Below are 20,112 nucleotides of genomic sequence, written 5' to 3'. Positions count from 1 at the left end.
TATTTTACTTTTAAAAATATTTATTTGATTGTCACCTTTAAATTTTATTTAACACAGTACAATAGTTGCATTTTCTTTTCAGCTGCATCTTTTATGCTTTGCTTATTTAATTTACTGTGTACTTGAGAAAAACTGTCTACTTTAATTGATTTTGTAACAGAACGGAATCAATGAGTTAAGTAGACCTGATCACACAGTAGTTTTAAAAATGACGCTTTTCGCTATAGCTTTAGATTTTCGGATATGATAAATATTTACTTTCATTTAAACCCATTGACATCTACCTTAAATTCCTTGTTTTTAAATTTATTGACTAAAAATCGTTAACTTTATTTTTTAAATTCTACCCTCAGTTTAGAATATTTTCTTTTTAAATAATGATTCTACTTGAGTAAGCAAATTATTATATTTGCTGCCTCTTTGAATGTAAGGTGGCCTTATTATTCTCTAAATGTTTGATAAGGCTTATTATGATTGAAAGTATGAAAGATTTTTGCAAGAGAAGTATGAATGTGTATGTAGTTTCTTTTAATTATGAAGAAGAATTAGTTAAACTGCGGATTTTGACTTTTAGGAGGTCAAAATCCTTGGGCAGAAAGGGGGGTAATGTAACGTTATTTATTTCTTCCAAATAAATAACTTACATCATAATAATTAACTTCATAATTTAATTGTAAATTCCCTTTTTAAAGGTATCGACTTTATCGATAACCTAATCTTCGGCGTCGATAATTCTTCAAATTATCGACGCGCTCCCGTCCCTAGCCAGCGAAGCGGTCTTTTGTTCTTGTCCCCACCTCTCGCGGCAGCCCCACTCGGTGACCACTGGCTCTCGATCATTCGGCCACGGGCTACGGCATCGACTGCGCGTGACCCTACCTCACGGCAGTCCTCTAGGTGCCTAGCCCGCTCTAAAGTGTCGAATGACCTAGACTTTACCAGTGGTGCCTTGTGCGTGTCTTGCCCAATATCGGGGTCCAAGGTCCACGCTACTACTCCAAGGTCCACGCTACTACTCCAAGGTCCACGCTACTACTCCAAGGTTCACGCTTACGTCCACGGTACGGTTTACCGACTACACGGATCTGCTACGTGGCTTCTACGGCTCGCCCTCTCCGTGCTGGTTCGGCAACCCCCTACCTCCGTGTTGCTGACCACGCCGCGCAGCCGAGCTACACGCCACGCGCACGCAACGGCCACGTGACCTGCCTGCCTACCTACCTGGGCACTGGAGAAGAGGACTTCCACGCCGGTCGCGTTATCGGGATTCCACGCCGATACTCTTCGACTCAGGGGAGTCCCTATCCGTACCAACTGAAAACTGACTGATCGTGTAGTGTAGGCCTAACCCACACTTGACCTCTTAATAAATTTGTGTCAAGCTTAACCCTGGCTTTCTCATTTCACCTCTCCGTTAGTTAGCCATTTTTCATAAGCGCGACAATATACTGATGTAAATCTACTATATCACCAATGATCGAACTAAAAAGCGCCAAAAAAGCTCATCTTCGGCTCATTAAAAAAACACAGTTTGTCTGAAACCTCATTAATTTTTTATCCGATTATGACCATAATATTTTAGATAGGTCTCTATTGTGCTAAGGCTTCAGCCACCTTTATTTAAGACTACAGTTTCCTGTTCTCGTTAGGAAGTACCCGCAGCCAGTGTCTGTAGAAGTATACTGGCTGACTAAGAAAACTATCATTACATTCAGATAAACGGTATCTTAAAAGTAACACTAAGGCCCTGTTTCACAATGTCTTGTTAGTGGCTATCTGATGGATAAAATACAAGCTTACTCACTGCTCTATAATTTTGTTTTAGACAGTGACAGCAAGTATTTTATCCCACGGGTAGCCGTTATCAAGACATTGTGAAACAAGCCCTTGAATCTTAACGCCCCAATGGAGTTTACCTGACGAACATAATAAAGACATTGAAGAGGCATAAAAGTAATATAATTATGTAGGTATAAGTCCATGCGTACAATTCATACAAGGAAGGATAAAGCGAGACTAAAATTGTCAGTGGCGAGCGCTTTCACGCCTCTCGCAGATTTGGCACGATGCGATTAAGCTCAAGCTTTACATTACCCGACCATTACACGGTGCTCAGAATGCTTCTGCTGTCAACAGCTGATCAAGAAAGGACTTATTTTTATACGGCTGCATTCGATTCATAATATAAAGTACAATCCTTTTGATATTAAACCTTACCGATCTTTTTAGATAAGTTTTTTTTTTCATAGCTGCCGTATGCTTTTCATCACTACGCAGTCACAGAATTTCAACATTTTGCTAATGAGACAAAATAATTATTGTGTCGCTTTTTATGAAAGGCCTTATCAAAAAAGCCTATGTCCACTAGTGCACAATTACAGGCTCATAGTCATGATTAAACGGAAATTATGTTATTATGATTATTGTTGATTCAATCGTCTAAGAATTTCGAGCCACTGACCAGACATTGAAGATTAGCTTTTTATAACACCCGGATTTGACGATATTAATAGAAATAGGATTGCAATGCAAACACTGCATTGAGTAGGTATCATTTTTGTACATTTGTATGTGTCGTCATCAGCTTCTAAAAATAACTTGCCGAGTACAAATCGATCGACAATACGTAAACAAAATATAATAATAGTTCTAATAATATGACTGGCAGAAAATGCTTTTCTTAGCATTGAGTCCACCCTTTGTACCTACTTTTATTTGTAGAATAAAGAGTTAAATAAAATAACAAAATCATTGTGCATGTAAGTTTTCTGAGATTATGCTAAAAGTATGTATAGACACATTATTTTACTATTTTATTATACAATTTATAGTTTTAACGATCGTAGTTCCTTGTTTCTGATAACCGGACAAAATGTTTTACATTATTTTGTATTTATTTAGTGTGCTCTTAAAAGCCTCAGTGGAGGTCTTATCTGTGTAATGTCTTCATTTCCATGTGAATATATCAATAAAATCTTCGCATAATAATAATGTGTATTGTTAACGAGAATCAACAGAAACTTGAATTCAGTTAAAACACCTTAAGAAGAATGCTAATTTTGGTAATTGTGCACAGGCACAGCATATTCAGAAAAAAACATATTTAAGTAAGTTACTAAATACATGTAAGTATATAACGATTTTAAATAGTTCTGGTAGGTTTAATGTAATGAAAAAGGAGTTCAAATAATATTGTCACCATGACATTTCAATGAATATAAAACCAAAAAAAACTATTAACACAGCTCCCACGCAACCCCATTTTACGATACTTAATAACTTCTCATTCAATTATCTAACAATATATCAAAAGTGGCCGCCCAAACATGGACCGATACAATTAACCACAAATTAATAGCTACTAAAAAGCTTATAACTCATTTTATCAGCTCTTTTAATCTTGTGAAAGCATTAGCCGTATGACACTCAATATAAAGAATAACACTACACTACTCGACGCGAGTTCTATAAAAATATTGCCGTCTCCTAATCCAAAGTAGGGTACAGATTTTTTAAAATTAAAATCTTAAATTTTTCAGGCTTTTAATACAGTTTGAAACTTTAAAGTATTGCGCGTCAGGCTCCCCTTTTAATAAATCTCATTTTAAAGTCTAACAATGAATAAAATAAATGTAGTTGGTCAAAAGTTTAATTGGCCGTAATGTGGCGATATAAATCAATTAATACAACTATCTCCTTCTTGGGCCACTTTGATTGGACCACCAATCGAGGGTCACTTAATTGGTAAGCTTTTAAATCTAGGGTAAAATCATAAATGTCTCTATCACTCAATGACATTTTATAGTGTTTCGTAACGCTGGTAAGGGTTTATTTATTTATATGTATGTAGAATCCAATTTAGCACTCGTATAAAATTGTACTAATGTTTTCAATTCATATTTGGAGTGAACATATTAAGTATACCTATAAACCTACAGTAAATACCAAGACTCTAGGGCGCTATTGCTTAGAGTATTACTGTGAAGCTTAATCATCAATTACATGAAAAATATACGATCATGTTAAAAAACTTACTTCAAAAACAAAACAGACAAGAATAATTAAGAAACAAAGTAAATATTATTCTAAAAAGGTGTAGACATTAGGTATACTTACGAAAGCGAAAATTGTAATAAGCAGGCCGGAAGTCAGCATGGTGTCCCACTGAGATTAACTCGAGATAAACCTTCACAGGACCACAGATAACATGGATAACCCACTGGATAACACGCACAGATTATGTCTCAATGAGGTCTACACTGTCTTATCATCATCACATGTAAACTTTCAGCTGGAACACTGACACACTTTACTAAACTTCTCTTTTATATCACGAGGAAAGAAACTGTTCAATTTACAAAATGTCGTCCCTAATATCCTCAATTTTTTAAAACATTTCATAGTAAATCAGAATAAAATTATTATTTTTTTAGTTTGTGATATTCTGGTGCGCTTTTAAATGTAGTTCAATAATGCAGAAGGCATAAGTTAGCTTTTTTTCGCTTAGGAGTAAATCGACGGTGGAAAGGCAGAATGTTTGAAGCGCCATGACATAAAATGTTCACCAGAGCGATTTAAAGTTTGAAATTTTCGAAAAAAAATCATATCTCTGTAATTATTCTAGGTATGGCTTTGAAAATTAAAAAACGTAAAATTGAAATAGTTTTCTATGTAATTCTGTATATAAAATGAATGTATATATTCTATTTACTGTAATAAGGGACATAAGACATAGGCATCTGAAATCTCAGTCAGGTAAAATTGGCTTAAACGAAATTAACATTTTAATAAAATACAAGTAAAAACAATTTAAAGACCAAGGAGATTTAACCATAACACCAGCATAATGTTTTATAATAATTTATGTTACTTTAAACATTCCATAAGAATGAATTAACCGCCAAACTAAGGCAATTTATATCTAAGATGAATGACTTAAAGAATAAATGAACTTATAATTGGACCTCAGAACTCAAGAACGGTTGAACCGATTTTGGTCTAGAAACATTTGTGGAAGTCCAGGGAAGGTATAAAAGGTAAGAAGGGTCAGCTAGATTGAAAACAAAAATTTTATAATATCTGCGGACACGGCAGTGCCATCCTTTTCTCGATGCATTTTTATTATAAACTCTATTAAAATATTGTTCACCGCGAAATCACTTTGAGATTGAGATCCAAGTGATCAGGTTTACTTATTCATCAATTAATAATCATAATCCGATCGACATTTCTTCGTCCATCTCCTTGCCTTTGTCCACCTTCCGTCCTGCCTTCGAGCCAAGTGTCCTGCCGACTCCCATTTCAGTTCAGTGACCTGCATACCGACGTCGAAGACTTTTGTCTTTTGGCGAATTACCACGATGGGAAAACGGTCTGTAAGCAAAATGCTTAACATGGATCGCTCCATAGCTCTCTGTGCAACTCTGATTCGGTGCACAGTTTCCTTGGTCAGCGTCCATGTATCGGCACCTATGTTAGTGTGGGCAAGAAACATTAGCAATTATCAATTCATAAGCAGCGTCGCTCGCCAACTAACTATCTATCAACTAAACTATCTGTCAGATTCATACAAGATACGCTAGATTTGATAAGCAAGCGACGATGCTTTAGGATTTTTAATGGCTAATGTTTAGTGGTGGTAACCCCAAAGGGCTATCACAATGTGAGTTAGGTCTCACCCGACAGCCGGACCGAGAACCAAATCGACCGACGATTGGTCGATTAGTCGAAAATGGAGACACTTCTGGATGTTAGGAATAAGAGGGTTGCTGATGTCAATAGTGATCACCACTTAGTCGATGGAAAAATCTGCTTAAAGATAGTGGGCGTTTAGGAGCAGGCCACAAGATCTGCCAAAGGTGTCGTGTAAATAAGCTGCAGGACCCACAAGTTAGAAGACAAGTATCCAGATGGACAACAAATACCATCTACTAAGTCTGGACGAGGTCTCATTCAAAGATCAAAGGCCTGGCATCAAAGACGTGATGTAAAAAATTTGCGAACAAATAATAAGGCACAAGGAACGCAAAAATAATGAATGATATGTCTAAAGAAACATGGGATATGATCAACCATCAAGGAAGACTTAACGTCGAACTAGACAACCATTCTAAAGAAGCACTTGCGTACGAGTATTTACTTTGTGAACTTAATATCAAACGAAATTTATAAAAGGACAAACGCTGCTAGGGGTGACTCTATGTCCAGAAATGAGACCACAACCATCGGCTGCCATAGAAAACATGAAGGATCTATACAAAGCATCTTGAAGAACATTGCAACAAAACCCAGGATATCTCCTTGTTACTATGGAAGATTGACTTTCAAGATGGTATGGCCACATTGCCGAAGTTTTAAATGATCCTAACCACCACCTGTGGAGTTGGATGCAGATGCAAATATACCAGAAGCATCTTGTATCTTGATGCATAATCGTAATCATTATGATTAATAAAATCGGCAGGTCGCTAAGGCTAGTCAGAGGCCTTCGGGCGGCTTAAAAACGTCTGACAGTTGGGTTGCCCACTTACCCGACAACTCTCTCAGCACAAGATTGCTTGTGTTCGGGCCCACCAACCCGCGCTAGGCCAGCGTGGTGAACTAGGCCTAAACCATTCCTTCATTGGAAGGAGACCCGTGCCCCAGCAGTGGGGACGTAATGGGTTGTGATGATGATTAATGATGAGATTTATGACTATCCTGCATCTTGACAGAAATTTAAATATCCAACCAAATAAGACGAATTAATACGAACCATACGATCGCTGAAGTGTGGCAAAGTACCAGGGAACGATGGATTTTCTACGGAGGCATATAAAAAGCAGGATAGATGCAATATACCAGATATTGCACTCTTCAGCGATGGAGGATGATGAAGTGAAGTTAGAGTAAAAGTTAATTGTATTTAATTCATGTCCAACTTTTCCTATAAGGTTTGCCTTTCGTTAAAATACTTTATTCTGAATATTATGGGATACAAACAGGTCGTGGTACTCGTGGTCACTCACTTAAAACGTGGTCTTCTATTTCGTATAATTACCTAACAATTATCAAAATCGGTTAAGTTGATCCAGAGTTTTGCGCTTGATATAGATAAGAAATCCTGTTTCTGACTAGATTTCGATATAGGTAAATTATTTAAGAATAAGTTTATTTTTGGTATAATTTTTATAATTTTATATATAATTTTTATTTTGTATAAAAATTTATGTCATGTTAATTCATTAAAAATATTTTACATTAAGAACCATATTGTCATAGAAAAAATATTTTATGAAAAATAAATATTTGGTTTGATCCTTTTAGAGAAACGTTAAAATTCCCTACTTGCATAGAAACAGCAATTTAGGAGAAAGGATCCACGTGCATATTTTTATTAATTACTCAATAAATATTAATATTATAGCAACACTATTATTTAGAACCGTAATATAATATAGATCGTAATTTAATGTATTTATCTGGTGATGTAATAAAAAATATATAGGTTTATACTGGCGAACGAATCTGAGTTTGTACCTACGTAGTTAGGTACGATGCGCACGCGGCGCCAACTGTCGCATAGACGCACGTCCTCTCCGAATGAACGTCCCGGCGGGGTACTGAAGCGACACCTTTCCAACCGGTCCTATTTATATATTGGCGTTTTCACGCAATATCCTTCTGGATATAATAATAATATAACAGCTTAAACACCATAAACCGCTTCATTGCGATTCTTTTGAATTGTTTTATATCACTTTATATCAATTATCTACAAATCGCAAAAAACCGCTTAAGTGCCAATTGTACTATTAAACAGATTTAGGTAAAGTTGTATTAACCGCCAAACGCCGCGAGTAAGACTGACCGGTAAAATGGTTTAAGTGCCAGTGAGGCTTAAATTACAATTACGTAAAATATATTAAGTGCTTTTATGTTATTTTTGACAAGAAGGCATTTAGTTTTATATCCATTTTGTTTTATTTCGCAATCAGGTAGGTCGCTTAAGTAACTAATGATACAAATTCATATTCATTTAAAATGAATTAAGTCACAGTGTTTTACTGTTTTAGTAAGGGTAAAATGTTTTATATAACTTTATTATTGATCATGTATGTTTGAACATACAAATGACTAAAAAAGTGGCTCTTAATACAAGAAAAAAGTATTAAGATTTCCAAAATCACCGATGTCTTAAGCGCCAAAAAAGTGCTCAGATCGAAACGAGACCCGCACCATTCGAAAGAGAAAAATCAGGCGGTTCCAACGGTGTATATAACTCATATTCGCCAAAAGTGGCGGATAAAACATTCTGCCTTTCCACCGTCGAAATAGTGCTTTTTTTGCTGGAACTTTTTCATTGCCCGGGAGTGTAATAATATATTTATTCCTTCTGAAGAAAAAGTTAGTGATTTTGCCTATTTTTATGAAATTCAGTACTAAATTCAACTAAGTTACACTCCGTTTGTAATCGAATGATGTTGAAAGTGTTGAAACAATATAAATTCATGTTTACTCGTCATCGAAGCTATGTATTGTAATTATATCTATACTATCAAGGGACTTATAAGCTTCAAATACTAAAGAACATCATAGCCATAAATCCTGATCAAGATCTTCGATCTGGTCATATGCCAAATACTTGCATCGTACAAGTACCCACTTGCAATACTGATGTACTTTATTATAATTTACGCTGAGAGTAAAGACGAGCTTTGATCTCCACTGCATCTCATTGAAGAAATCTACACTGACGCCAAAATTGTTCCACTCTTTGATACTGTGATATCTTTATTATGAGAACTACTTCGAGATATGAACATTTGAATAGGCCAGGATTACGCCCACTTCGTAGTGGTAACAAAGTTGTTTACTAGGAATATATTGTCAGATCTTATTGTGCTGATATTTTAAAGCTCGAATACATTAGCATAAATAGTAACTTTTCGCAACTGCCACCGCAGCACTAGGACAAACATAAACTGTCAAGATTTGATGGTGTAGTCGTAGGCTCGTTTAAAAATTCCATATCTGGTTAAACCATAATGCTCCAAAAACTAAATGAACAATAGCACAATTAAATGACAGTAAAAAAGAACTGGGTCACAAAACTCACAAATGGTGACATAAAAAACATTAACTTAAAGAGGTACAAAATGGTACAAGCCATATAGTGGTCCTTGAGGTGTAATCAATGAAAATTATTTTATATTTATTGCATATTCAAGCAACTGGTTCAAGTGTGCCATCGGAATACTGAATGGAGCAGAGCCAGGTTTGCCTCGACTAGATTCTAATATTCATTGGTATATGTCAGAATTCTAATAGTCCCATAGCCTCATAGTTTAAGCGATGTTTGATTACATTAAATATACTTTGTACCCCTGAGAATATTCATGTTACTGCTTCGTAGACCACGATTGTATCTAGTGTCAAGACAAACCCTTTAGGTTTAATGGCATGTTAATTTAAAAACCTAACTATGTTACACAATGTTTTGTATAAAAAAAAAAAAAAAAAAAAAAAAACCTATTAAATATAGGGTATCGAAACTAAATGATCCATCGTATCGGCTATCGGAGGCCGAAACTCAAATTAATTTTACTCTTTACTACTGTAGGTGTAATTAACTATTACAAAAGATCTTTTTCCACCAATTCTAAAGTAGGTACTTAACTGTTCAATAATAGCACACGTAACCACCTCGACACTTCCACAATCAACATCAACCAATAACTATTGTCATAAAGTTGATGCTAACTCGAAATTATGGACATAAACTTGATGTAAAGTATATTTAGACTGCGTTCTACGTATGCAATGGTCGCCAACGACGTTTCTTGAACAGCCTTCAGAGAGTCATGAAATAAATACTGCACTCATGATTGTTACAAGTTCATGACCTACATTCTAGATTCTCAAATGGTTTTGCACGGCCGCGCTTATAATAATAGTACAAAGGTCTTCTACAAAATATACAAAATATAACTCGCTCCCTAGTAAATGAAAGGACACAAGTGAAAAAATAAGAAGTTGGGCGGTTTCTGATACATGGGCACTAAATCGAGAATACTGAACAATCGTGTACATACCTATACAATACATAAGTATTATATATAATTATTTTGTGTAAAATTTGGTTAAAAAACATCATGCCTGTATAACTGTACGAATAAGAACTGTACCGCTGCCGCTAAAATGGATCAATAGATGGTGACAGCAGTTAATAACTGTGTAATTACTGACCATTACATATGCATCCGAAGATTTATGGGAAAATAACCATCTCTAATTTATAGATACCATTAATAAGGAAAAACATGATTACGGATAATTCATTAACGTAATAAATTACTAGACTATAAATATAATTAAGAATATGTAAAAAGTATATTATGAATATGTTTAAAGGAACCCATTATTCATAATAATTAATGCGATTTGTTGATTATTATTTTGATCATCGTTTTTTTTCATACGCTGTAGCATTACTTACCTATAATTTAATAGATCTAATACATATTATAATAAGTAAAATACATATAAATTAAATACAGGTTCAAATACATAATGATTGTCATAAATGCTAAACATTGTCAAACGTAAGTATATTGTCGTATAACAGTAAACAAGGCTTAAATATTTTTTGTTTAATATATTTAAAACTATAGTGCCAAGAACCCTTAGTTATTAATCACATAAACCTATACTAGAACTATAACAGAACGAAAGAAAACAAAACTAAAGTTCATCTCAAAAGATGACAAAATGTAGGGTGTCTTGCACAACAAAGTTAATCAAAATTAAATCTATGACCTCTTGCTCTGATATAGTCAGAGCAAGAGACATTAAACTATTTAATTTTATTTAACTTTGTTGTGCAAGAAGCCCTAAGACAGTTGCGATCATTAAAAAAAACAAAAAAAGCTCTAAGTATACGATGATAACTAAAACAGAAATTAGTTTCATGATATTTAGATCTAGTGTCACTTAGTCAGCATTCTCAGTAACTCCCATAAGAAGCGATGGCCACCCAAATGCTACTTTTTATTAATTAGTTCGTCAACTCAGCACAAGCGGAACTAATTCTGAATTTAACGATGAATGGCACTTTATTGTCATTAAAACAACTACGAGTATATTTTTGTCTTCGTTTGTCTTAAGTGTAACTGATACATGTCTATCATCAAAAAATACCAGCGAAGGTTCTAATCTAATTAGTTTTTTTTCTAGTTTAGTTTTAAGATCAGTCGTTCTAACAATATTTTCTTTCATTATATACATAGCATTTAGAAGCATAATATATATTTATGTTACAACTAGAATTCAGATAAATCTGTCAGTAAATAATAGCTAGTATAATACGTATAATAAGGATATTTAAAAAACCGATTCAAAAATAATGAACTTTACTACAGTTACCTAAATACAAGGGATTGTTTATAATCTTCTTAGGTCATAAACTAGCAAAGTAGCAAATTATACACCCAAATATAGTGACTAATAATGAACATAAACTAACCACACTTGATGTTTATTGACTTTACCCAGTTCATGCAAATTATTATGGTGTTTACTCTATATACATTACTGCAGTTGTAAATGATCCTAGGTAGCCTAGGTACATTATATGTACGTATTTCTATTATTTTACCTCATACTCGTATTTCCGAAATTTTATTAAAAATACTTTGTTTTAACCCTTTTTATAAAGTAAAAAAGTAAAATGAGATAAATAGGTAATCTAGACTTAACCTTGTTATGGGTCAGCAAGCACTTCGTTATATTTTTAATTAAAAAAATACTTTGTGTTTTTGTTATAACTAACTAAAATATTATACCTTATAATACCTTCCTACTTAAATGCAAAGAAGTTGTGTATGTCAAGTAAGTACTTAGTTAAGTTTAGTGCAGTTGCAAAATCCTGTTACTTGAAAGTTCTGTAACGGAAGCGGTTTGCTTAGGTTCGGTTCTGATAGGTGGTTTTGTGACAGAGATCATTGTGGAGGACTGGAGGTAGAGTTAAGGGTTAATAATTAAAATCTGATATAGGTACCTATAATGTACTTATAAAATATTATTATGTTTTTTTTGTAAAGTGGTTGTAGTTTTGATCACCATCATTTTCATATGAGTATGTTAATTGTTAATTTGATAATGGAGACCAAAATTATTATTCCAAGTGATTCAAGCAGTTAAATCTATAGATTCCTAGGTTACTTAGACTACACTCATTACTAGGTTAAATAGGTATTAACCCTTGCCCTGCAATCCCTTACACGGCCGCAATCCACTTAATAATATTATTATGCTTCACCATCATCAAAAATGCAAGTCCAACAATACTACCCCAATAAGCATCCAAAAAACGGCTATAGCTGACACTAACAAATTATTTCGCATTTAAAATGCCAACAAAACACGATCAACTCCTAGCGAATTCATAACCTAAGGCCAAACTGAAAAGAAAAACAAAACTTTTTAAATTTTCAAATTCCGAATAAATTTTCAAATATTGAACAAACGTGCGTGTTTTTTTTTCGTGTCGATTCGCGTGGCTCGCGCCGAGATTGTGGTGCTACTACGGGCTCGCCAGGCGCGGCCTACTGTGTGAAACCGACGGATCTCTGTGACAGAGGCCGGTTGCATAGCTACAGCTAGTTTTTGGAGCTATGCTATATAATTTCCATACCGGAAAATTTTAGAGTGACACTTTATGCTATGGTGGTTATCAACATAGGACTGACAAAAAAAACGATTAGGTACCTTTTTATAGATTACGTCATTTAGTTTTTCTCGTTAAGTATTATCTGTTTTTTATTATTTGTTATGAGGTTATAATTATTATAAGGATGTGCCTTTGCCGCACCTACCTACTTACTATCTAAAATCTAAATAGAATAGACGTTATGATTACCAATCAGCATCTTGAATAAATTCTGCACTTACGTAGATATAGCAAAACTAACATCGGGACCGATTTCAACCAGTTAAACACCATTCGTAAGGTGAGTGGTTCAGAATTCGGACAATGTTATGTATAGGTATTTGCTATGTTATATTTGCCAGTATAAGGTGGGCATAACCGTAAAATGCAGCGGACGTCATAGGGTTCAGCGATTCAGTTTCGTAAAGCGCCGGCCGAGAATCGAGTGATTTATTCAATTAACAGACGTCACTCGCACGAAGCCAACTAAATCTTAAATAAATGTAATGCAGTAATAATTGAAATCTTAAACTATATTGCGTGATGTTATGACGGTTGGCATAGCTCTATTATACAACTATTATATATTATAACTATAAATAGTTATGTTTCTTGCAAACTAAACATTGGTTTTCAGCATTATGAAGTAAGATCGCTGAAGTGCTGAAGTCACAGAGTGCATGACTCATCTGCCGAATAAAAGATATCGATTTGGCTACTCCAGTATAATTTAAGTAAGCTAACACCATGATTTTTTACAAACAAACATTACAAACATAATAGTATTTCCGTGGAATTAGACATTTAAAAAATATATAAAAAATAGACGGCGCCGATAAGTACCTAACTATTTTAGTTTAGCCAACAGCTATATTTTGCGCAATAAAATTAACAAATTAGAAACATGGTCACGGCATATCCTAAAGAACTAATTATAATTTGCATAATAAAGTTATTTATCAGGGAAAAGTCCTGGGGAATGGTAGAAGCGAGCTTTGTAATTAAACTGCCATGTGTTTGACTGCATACTATCAATTAAATAACACATTTACATAAAAGCTTGGTAAGTATACCTATACATATTGTGTACATAGTATAAAGTAACTGTATGTATCGTGTAGTATAAACTAACTCGATATAAACAAACTAAAAAGTCATAGAATTTATTTTCAACCCCAGACGCAATAAGTGTGGTCTTATCAGTTCAATGTGTCTGCGTATTGGGTGTAATTGCGTATCTGTTTGTGGCATCGTCAAACCCAATTGCATGAAAGATATTTTTCTCGGGTTTTTTCAGACGTATATTATTATGATAATTACATCAGCTAAGGAGCAAGAAATAGGATTTTCGATCACTTTGAAATTGGGTACTTATGCTTCTCTAAAAATATCATAGTACTTAATGAAATCATGAGGTGCTCAACTTCCTGGACCGAAGGAATTAGCCATTCTTAGCCACTACTACCGAGTAGTGGACGTTGGGATAGAGGCCTAAGTCCAGTGTAAGGCATGCAATAATACCGGGATCCCGGACAAAATCCACGCTTTTTTCAATACCGGTATTGAAAGTTAATACCGGTATTGAAGTAATACCGGAATCGGTAATTTTTTTGGCTATAAATCAAGCGATTAAGATGTAGTTAGCCTTGTGATCCTATATACCATGAAAGTGCACTTGTTTTCAACCGTTACATGCGGTTTTTGGCCTTTGGAAACCTACTTGTTGTCCATGCGTTTTAAAATTTTAACTCTAATACTCAATTCTCGTAAAAAATATTACATAATCCAGAATTTGATTGCTTTTTCTTGTTGTATTTTGCCCTATACGACCTTTAAACAAAATATATGCCATTTATAACAAGGAAGTCTAATACCGGTATTAATACCGGGATCCCGGTATTGAGTTCTAATACCGGAACTCAATACCGGTATTGAAAATATTACCGGTATTGCATGCCCTAGTCCAGTGTAGCATGATTATTGGCCCTCATCACTAGCATTGCACCCGCGGCGACACTGTCGCTCCTAATCAGCTGATCGGGACCGCTCTTATCTGAACCTTTCATGTAATACAGTAACTAAGCACGGACGGCTCAAGTAACGTTGGAGGACCGCGCGATATGCCCAGTTTCCTTGAGCTTTACCCTCAATCCTAGCGAATGTAAAAGAGGGTCAAATGTACCTGGTTAAGTCAAGGCGCCGTACACTATTTAGGATTCCTTCAACGTCTAAGGCCTGAGATGTGGGATAGCTTTCAAAACGTCTGTGTGGCCTCTCTCGTTAATCTTAAATTTACATTCTTGGCTAATATCTGCTGGACGTGGCCCTAGGCGGGCTAATTCTAGGATAGAAACTCGAGAAAGTCGGAAAGGTAGCTGAATGTTTTATAAAGTCATTATTTTGGAATGGTTTATTTTTCTTTTAAACAAAATGCCCTTTTCAAAAACACTGCTCTTTTGGAATGGGCCCCTTAGTCTTTTTTTAGTTCACTGGAACAACGATAGTTACTGGGAACCTATATTGGCTGGGTGAGGAAGGCCACCGACATCGACAGAGTGACCTTAGGTGAGGCCTAAGTCCATCAGAGGATTCACACTGAGTTGCAGAAAGGATCTTTAAGTTAATGTCAGCATTAAATGTATTGTTGCCTTGCTTTGACAGTATACGGACAAAAAGAGACAGACATAGATTTAATGTCGACATTAGCTTAAAGTCCCTTTCTGCAACTCGGCATCAGAGGAGAATTAATTCGTGTTTTTTTTTTCAAATATTAGTACTTACTTACCTAGATGTTAACGCCCACGCAAATAAAAACACAATCATTAAGCCCTAAAATAAATAAAAAAACAATTCATAAAGTAAACATGGACATGCCTTCCCAAATTCAAACATGACTATAAAATAAAACACGGTTTATTGCGCTTTAAGTGTGCAAATGCCTGAACTATGTATTAAATAAATACAGCCAGACATTTAATGTAATCAATTACTTCACTACGGCATTATTTACTTTACAAACATGTAACTAAAGCCTAGAGGTCAAAATTGTACATTCAGTAGCAACTTGACCGAACAAGTAATGCTTATAATAATAATACCATTTATCTAGACTGGGTAATAACTAGAAATTTGAATATATCACGCTTGGATAAATAGTGGCGTGAATTCTAACAAACTATTTGTACATCGGATTCAGGATTTCATTTATATTATTATTAAGTATATAAAAAAGTACTGTAAGTCCAGAACTTTTTTACAGTGATCCGAAATATCCCAATAACTTTCATAATTTTGAGCTTCAGTTTGAATCAACTAAGATTTTAATACGTTTAAGGGTGAATTCGTCCAAACATCACGTTACACGAGAATAACTATACCGGAATAAAATTTATACGCGAGTAAATATCTAGGTTAAGTACATTTGCATTCTACCAAGTTATACCATGATTAAATTGAATGAACGAGGAACGAAACTGTAATGCAACTAAAATAAAAATAGCTGCGTTTCAAAGCATGCAATAGAAATGACATGCCAACTTAGTTTGAATGGATTATATAAGTATGAAATTGTTTATGTTTTAATATTTTATTCGCTGTTGTTATTCTGAGACCTTGCCTTTTAACGTACTTTTGTTTATGTTTTGACAGATGTGTTTATATGTCATTATGACGGTTTTCTAATCAGCTGATGTGCTGCCGCCATTACAAAATTACTCTCGGATAAGCTCGTTACACGGTCAATTTTGGCGGTATAACATTTTATTCTTGGGATAAGCTACTTATCTTGGTTTCAGGTTTGGTAGAATGCAAAATCTGCTTACTCGCGAGTAACTGGTACTTTACTCGTGAGTAAAAAGTTACTCGACGTTGGTCGAATCCGCCCTAAGTGACAGACTAACACGTCCCAGAGTAACCAACTCAGAGTTATTTTACGAGGGTCCACGCAAGTAGGCCTAATAAAGTAGCCTAGGAAGTCTAACACTTTTATTTTCGTGCAACTTGTGTAAGTATTTAAATTCAATCGATATAAAATATAATCTTCAATAAGTAAGTTATTGTGCTTACATAAGAAGTCTATCTGAAAATCTGCTAACCTTGCCTTAAGGGATTAATATGCAAATCGAATAAGGTGCTAATGGTGTTTATGCGATTTTCTTCTTTTGTTTATAATAGGCAGCTTCTGGAGGTGAAAGGTATCTCCTTTATAAATTCCAACTATTTTACATGCTAAAACACTTACGTAGGTACTTAGGCCACGGTATAAAGTGTAAAATAACAGGATGTTGTAGAATTATGTCCATTTGTATAAAAATGCTACTGTACTGCTGCAACCATGTTGCAATTTTAAGAATAGAATGGCAATATGATTTTACAATAAATTACAATACTATGAAAGGTAGGTGAAGTTACATATGTGTTAGAAATAGTTTCAAAAATAAAATAGTTAAACTTCCCTTTTCACAAACACTACAGCTGATATTTACAGCATCAGATGTTATATTTACCGGCCCTTAAACAATGGACATAGCAAGCAGTAGCTAACAACTACGCCATGGCCATAAAAAAACAACACATTTTAATTTATAAATTAATGTGCGACTGTTGACAAGGGCTTCCTTAACTAACTTCCTTTTGGGTACATTCGTTTAAGAACTTTAACTGTCGTAAACGCCACTATTTAGAGGTCGGCCATTAAATGATCGACAGGACAGCATAGGTAATTTTGTCATTGACAGAATCTGGATTTATCGCGTACTAAAATGTTGATTGCAGTCAAAACTAATTTAATATGGAGATATATCACTTAATTTGTACTATTTACAGTGACTCACAGTAGGTGTACTATTAGTAGGTAAGTAGGGACATGTTTAAACGTTTTAACATTAATCAAGTACAAGAAAATAATGATTTGCGTACAACTTCCAGCTTTCGCAAATCTACACTATCAAATGATATAATATCATCAACAGTAGGCTACCACGGCTACTGAGCAATTTGTCCCAGGTTCTATTCTTATACGATACGTATTTACATACCATGTTAATAAGGAAATATTTTACCAGTAAATAAATTACCTTGCTTGTTTCTCTACGAGGAAATCATAAATATAGAAATTTGTAGTAAAATGTATTTGATAAGCATACAAAACATGTTTAATATTTGTGCTATTACTCTATTGTGTGTGCAATAAAGTATTGATAAGTAAAACATTCAGTGCTCTTTTTATAGAAATTCACACAATTGCGTCCACCTCATCGGCAATGCCGACGCCTTTCTTCATACATTTTACCGAAACGTGGACGCTTACTTTAAAGCTGCACGCATAATTATAATTTTCAAGATAAGTTCGTTCAATGATAAATCCGAGCGCACACTGCGAGCTAAACTAAGTTCGCATAGTTTTGATAGTTTTTCATACATAGTGCATAGTTTGCGGTGGACGCACATGTATGAAAAAAATACTCAATGATGCGAACTAACTTAGTTCAGCTCGCAGTGGTCGCTCGGCTTACAAGATCTGCACTAACCTTACAGACACCCTGTACACAGACGGCGGTGGCGCCCGGCTTGGTACAGGGTGTTCCATCCGCCACCAGCGCCAGCGTGGCGTAGAATTGCTTGCCCAGCGGCCGGCAGTTCAGCGTGCACGGGGAATTACCTGCAACAAGTTTAGAGCAACAGTTAGGTCGTTTGTCACGACCTCAACGTCACGTCACAAGAACGAAATTATTTCAGGCCGACTTTAGTACTTGTATGACTTGACGTTGACGGCGACGTGACGGATGTGCGGTGGACACGCGGCTAAATAAAATGTACCGCAAATTCGGCGACGTCATCATCTCGTTCTCGTGACGTGACTGTGACGGCGTGCGGTGGACAAACGACCTTAGTAGGTACACAATTAACAAAAGAAGCATTAATAACCCTACGAATTGAGCTTTGATAAGTTTTAACTTTTATAGCCAGTTTTATCTAAAAATATAAAAGTAAAGTTAGTTGCAATACGCACCATCAATATAGGGCACCCAGTGGTAGAATCTGCCGCGGAAGGGCCGGTGGTCGTACGCCGCGCACTGCTGCGCGCGCCCCGCGCCCGGCAAGCCGCCCGGACACGGCTGTTACATACAAACATAATTATATTAATCGTTTTTATTGACACCATTTAATCATTTATTGACACTTACATCATTTATTGGTAGCAGGAGCTGAAGGCAGAAATTCGAATTTTAACGGTCTTATTCATAAAAAAACCTTAATGTATGTTTACTGAGCTCAATAGCTACGGAACACTTTAAGCCTATTTGAGGTTTCATAAAAATCTCTATTCATAATCGTTCCGTAAACCTTCAATAACTATAGTGATGCTAATGATTTCACAGACCAAACATTTTGACATTTACCCTATTAAGTTGCCGGTCTGACGAAACCATAAACAAAAATAGCGAAAACTTTCATTCATTTATCAATCTCTATTATCTATGTTAGCCACGGCGCGGCACTTAAAAAAGTTTACGTTGGCTTAAAAGCGCAGTGGCCAAGCCAAAACCCACAAAAAAAATTAAATTTTTACGTGACCATGGCAACTTATTTTCAGCAAATATTAACTCACAACAAATGTCAAATCGTCAATAAAGCAGAACAGCTGTTGACCGGTCGCCATGTTTTTGTACAATAGGAGGTTTACGGAAGGTGTATATAGTAGGGTCCAGCCAACTTTAGCATATCAAGGTTTTACGAATCAGTTGGAGAGTTCTTTAGCGCTATTGATCGTTTATGAATAAAGTTTTTTTGACATTTGCTTATAGCAGGCCTATAGGTCTCCCGTAACTTTTTATGAATAAGACCGTAAAACTATAGCAAAAAAATACATTTACGGGACCACTCATAGGATTTTAATCAAAGAAATTAAGGTTTTGACAGCTCTATAATTAGAATTTCTGCCTTCAGAATCAACATCATTGACACCATTTAATACGGGCTTACAAAAAATAAACAGTAGGGAATAGTAATAGTGGAATAGATAGTAGAAGGTAGGTAGGTACATTGGTTTATAAAGTTAAATAGAAGCAATAAGAAGGTATCTCGCACTTGGCGCAGCCTGTATGTTTGGATGCGGAAAGCTATAATTCGAATCCAGTGGCGCGCTTTGGTCCAGCAGTGGACTGCTATAGGCTGATGATGATGAACGCCAAACCTATGAAATATCGAGTTCCAGTGAACGCTACGGGAACGTCAGACCAGAAATCCAGAATGACAGACAAAAAAATCCACATGTATAGAAATGGGTAAAACTTACAGCAGTATTGCATTCACGATACCGCTCGGCCGGTCCAAAGCATCTGCTTCTTCTTAATGACGAGAGAGCATTTGACGACGTCAGAATAAGTCCAGAGGCTGTGGAGTCATTCTCGTTCATTACACTT

At 35.3% G+C, this 20,112-nt stretch overlaps 1 protein-coding gene and 1 long non-coding RNA gene across 2 annotated transcripts in view; one reads left to right on the top strand and one right to left on the bottom strand.

Moving 5' to 3' along the window:
* Window positions 1-20,112, bottom strand: part of LOC105388424 (ADAMTS-like protein 4) — a 26,946-nt gene extending 6,834 nt beyond the window's left edge. The window contains exons 1-3 of the mRNA XM_048627696.1: window positions 19,986-20,112; window positions 18,699-18,804; window positions 18,217-18,347 (exon numbers count right to left, since the gene is read on the bottom strand). Coding sequence (XP_048483653.1) covers window positions 18,217-18,347; window positions 18,699-18,804; window positions 19,986-20,105 — 357 coding nt within the window. The 5' untranslated portion in view covers window positions 20,106-20,112. The remainder of the gene's footprint in view (window positions 1-18,216; window positions 18,348-18,698; window positions 18,805-19,985) is intronic.
* LOC125489958 lies at window positions 754-1,387 on the top strand. Its single transcript, XR_007267363.1, has 2 exons — window positions 754-982; window positions 1,023-1,387. It is a non-coding gene; the product is annotated as an uncharacterized LOC125489958 (long non-coding RNA).

This window comes from Plutella xylostella, chromosome 19, assembly GCF_932276165.1.
Source record: "Plutella xylostella chromosome 19, ilPluXylo3.1, whole genome shotgun sequence".
Lineage (NCBI taxonomy): Eukaryota > Metazoa > Arthropoda > Insecta > Lepidoptera > Plutellidae > Plutella > Plutella xylostella.
Note: the sequence above shows the minus strand (reverse complement) of the source record. Positions and strands in the feature narration are given on the sequence as shown.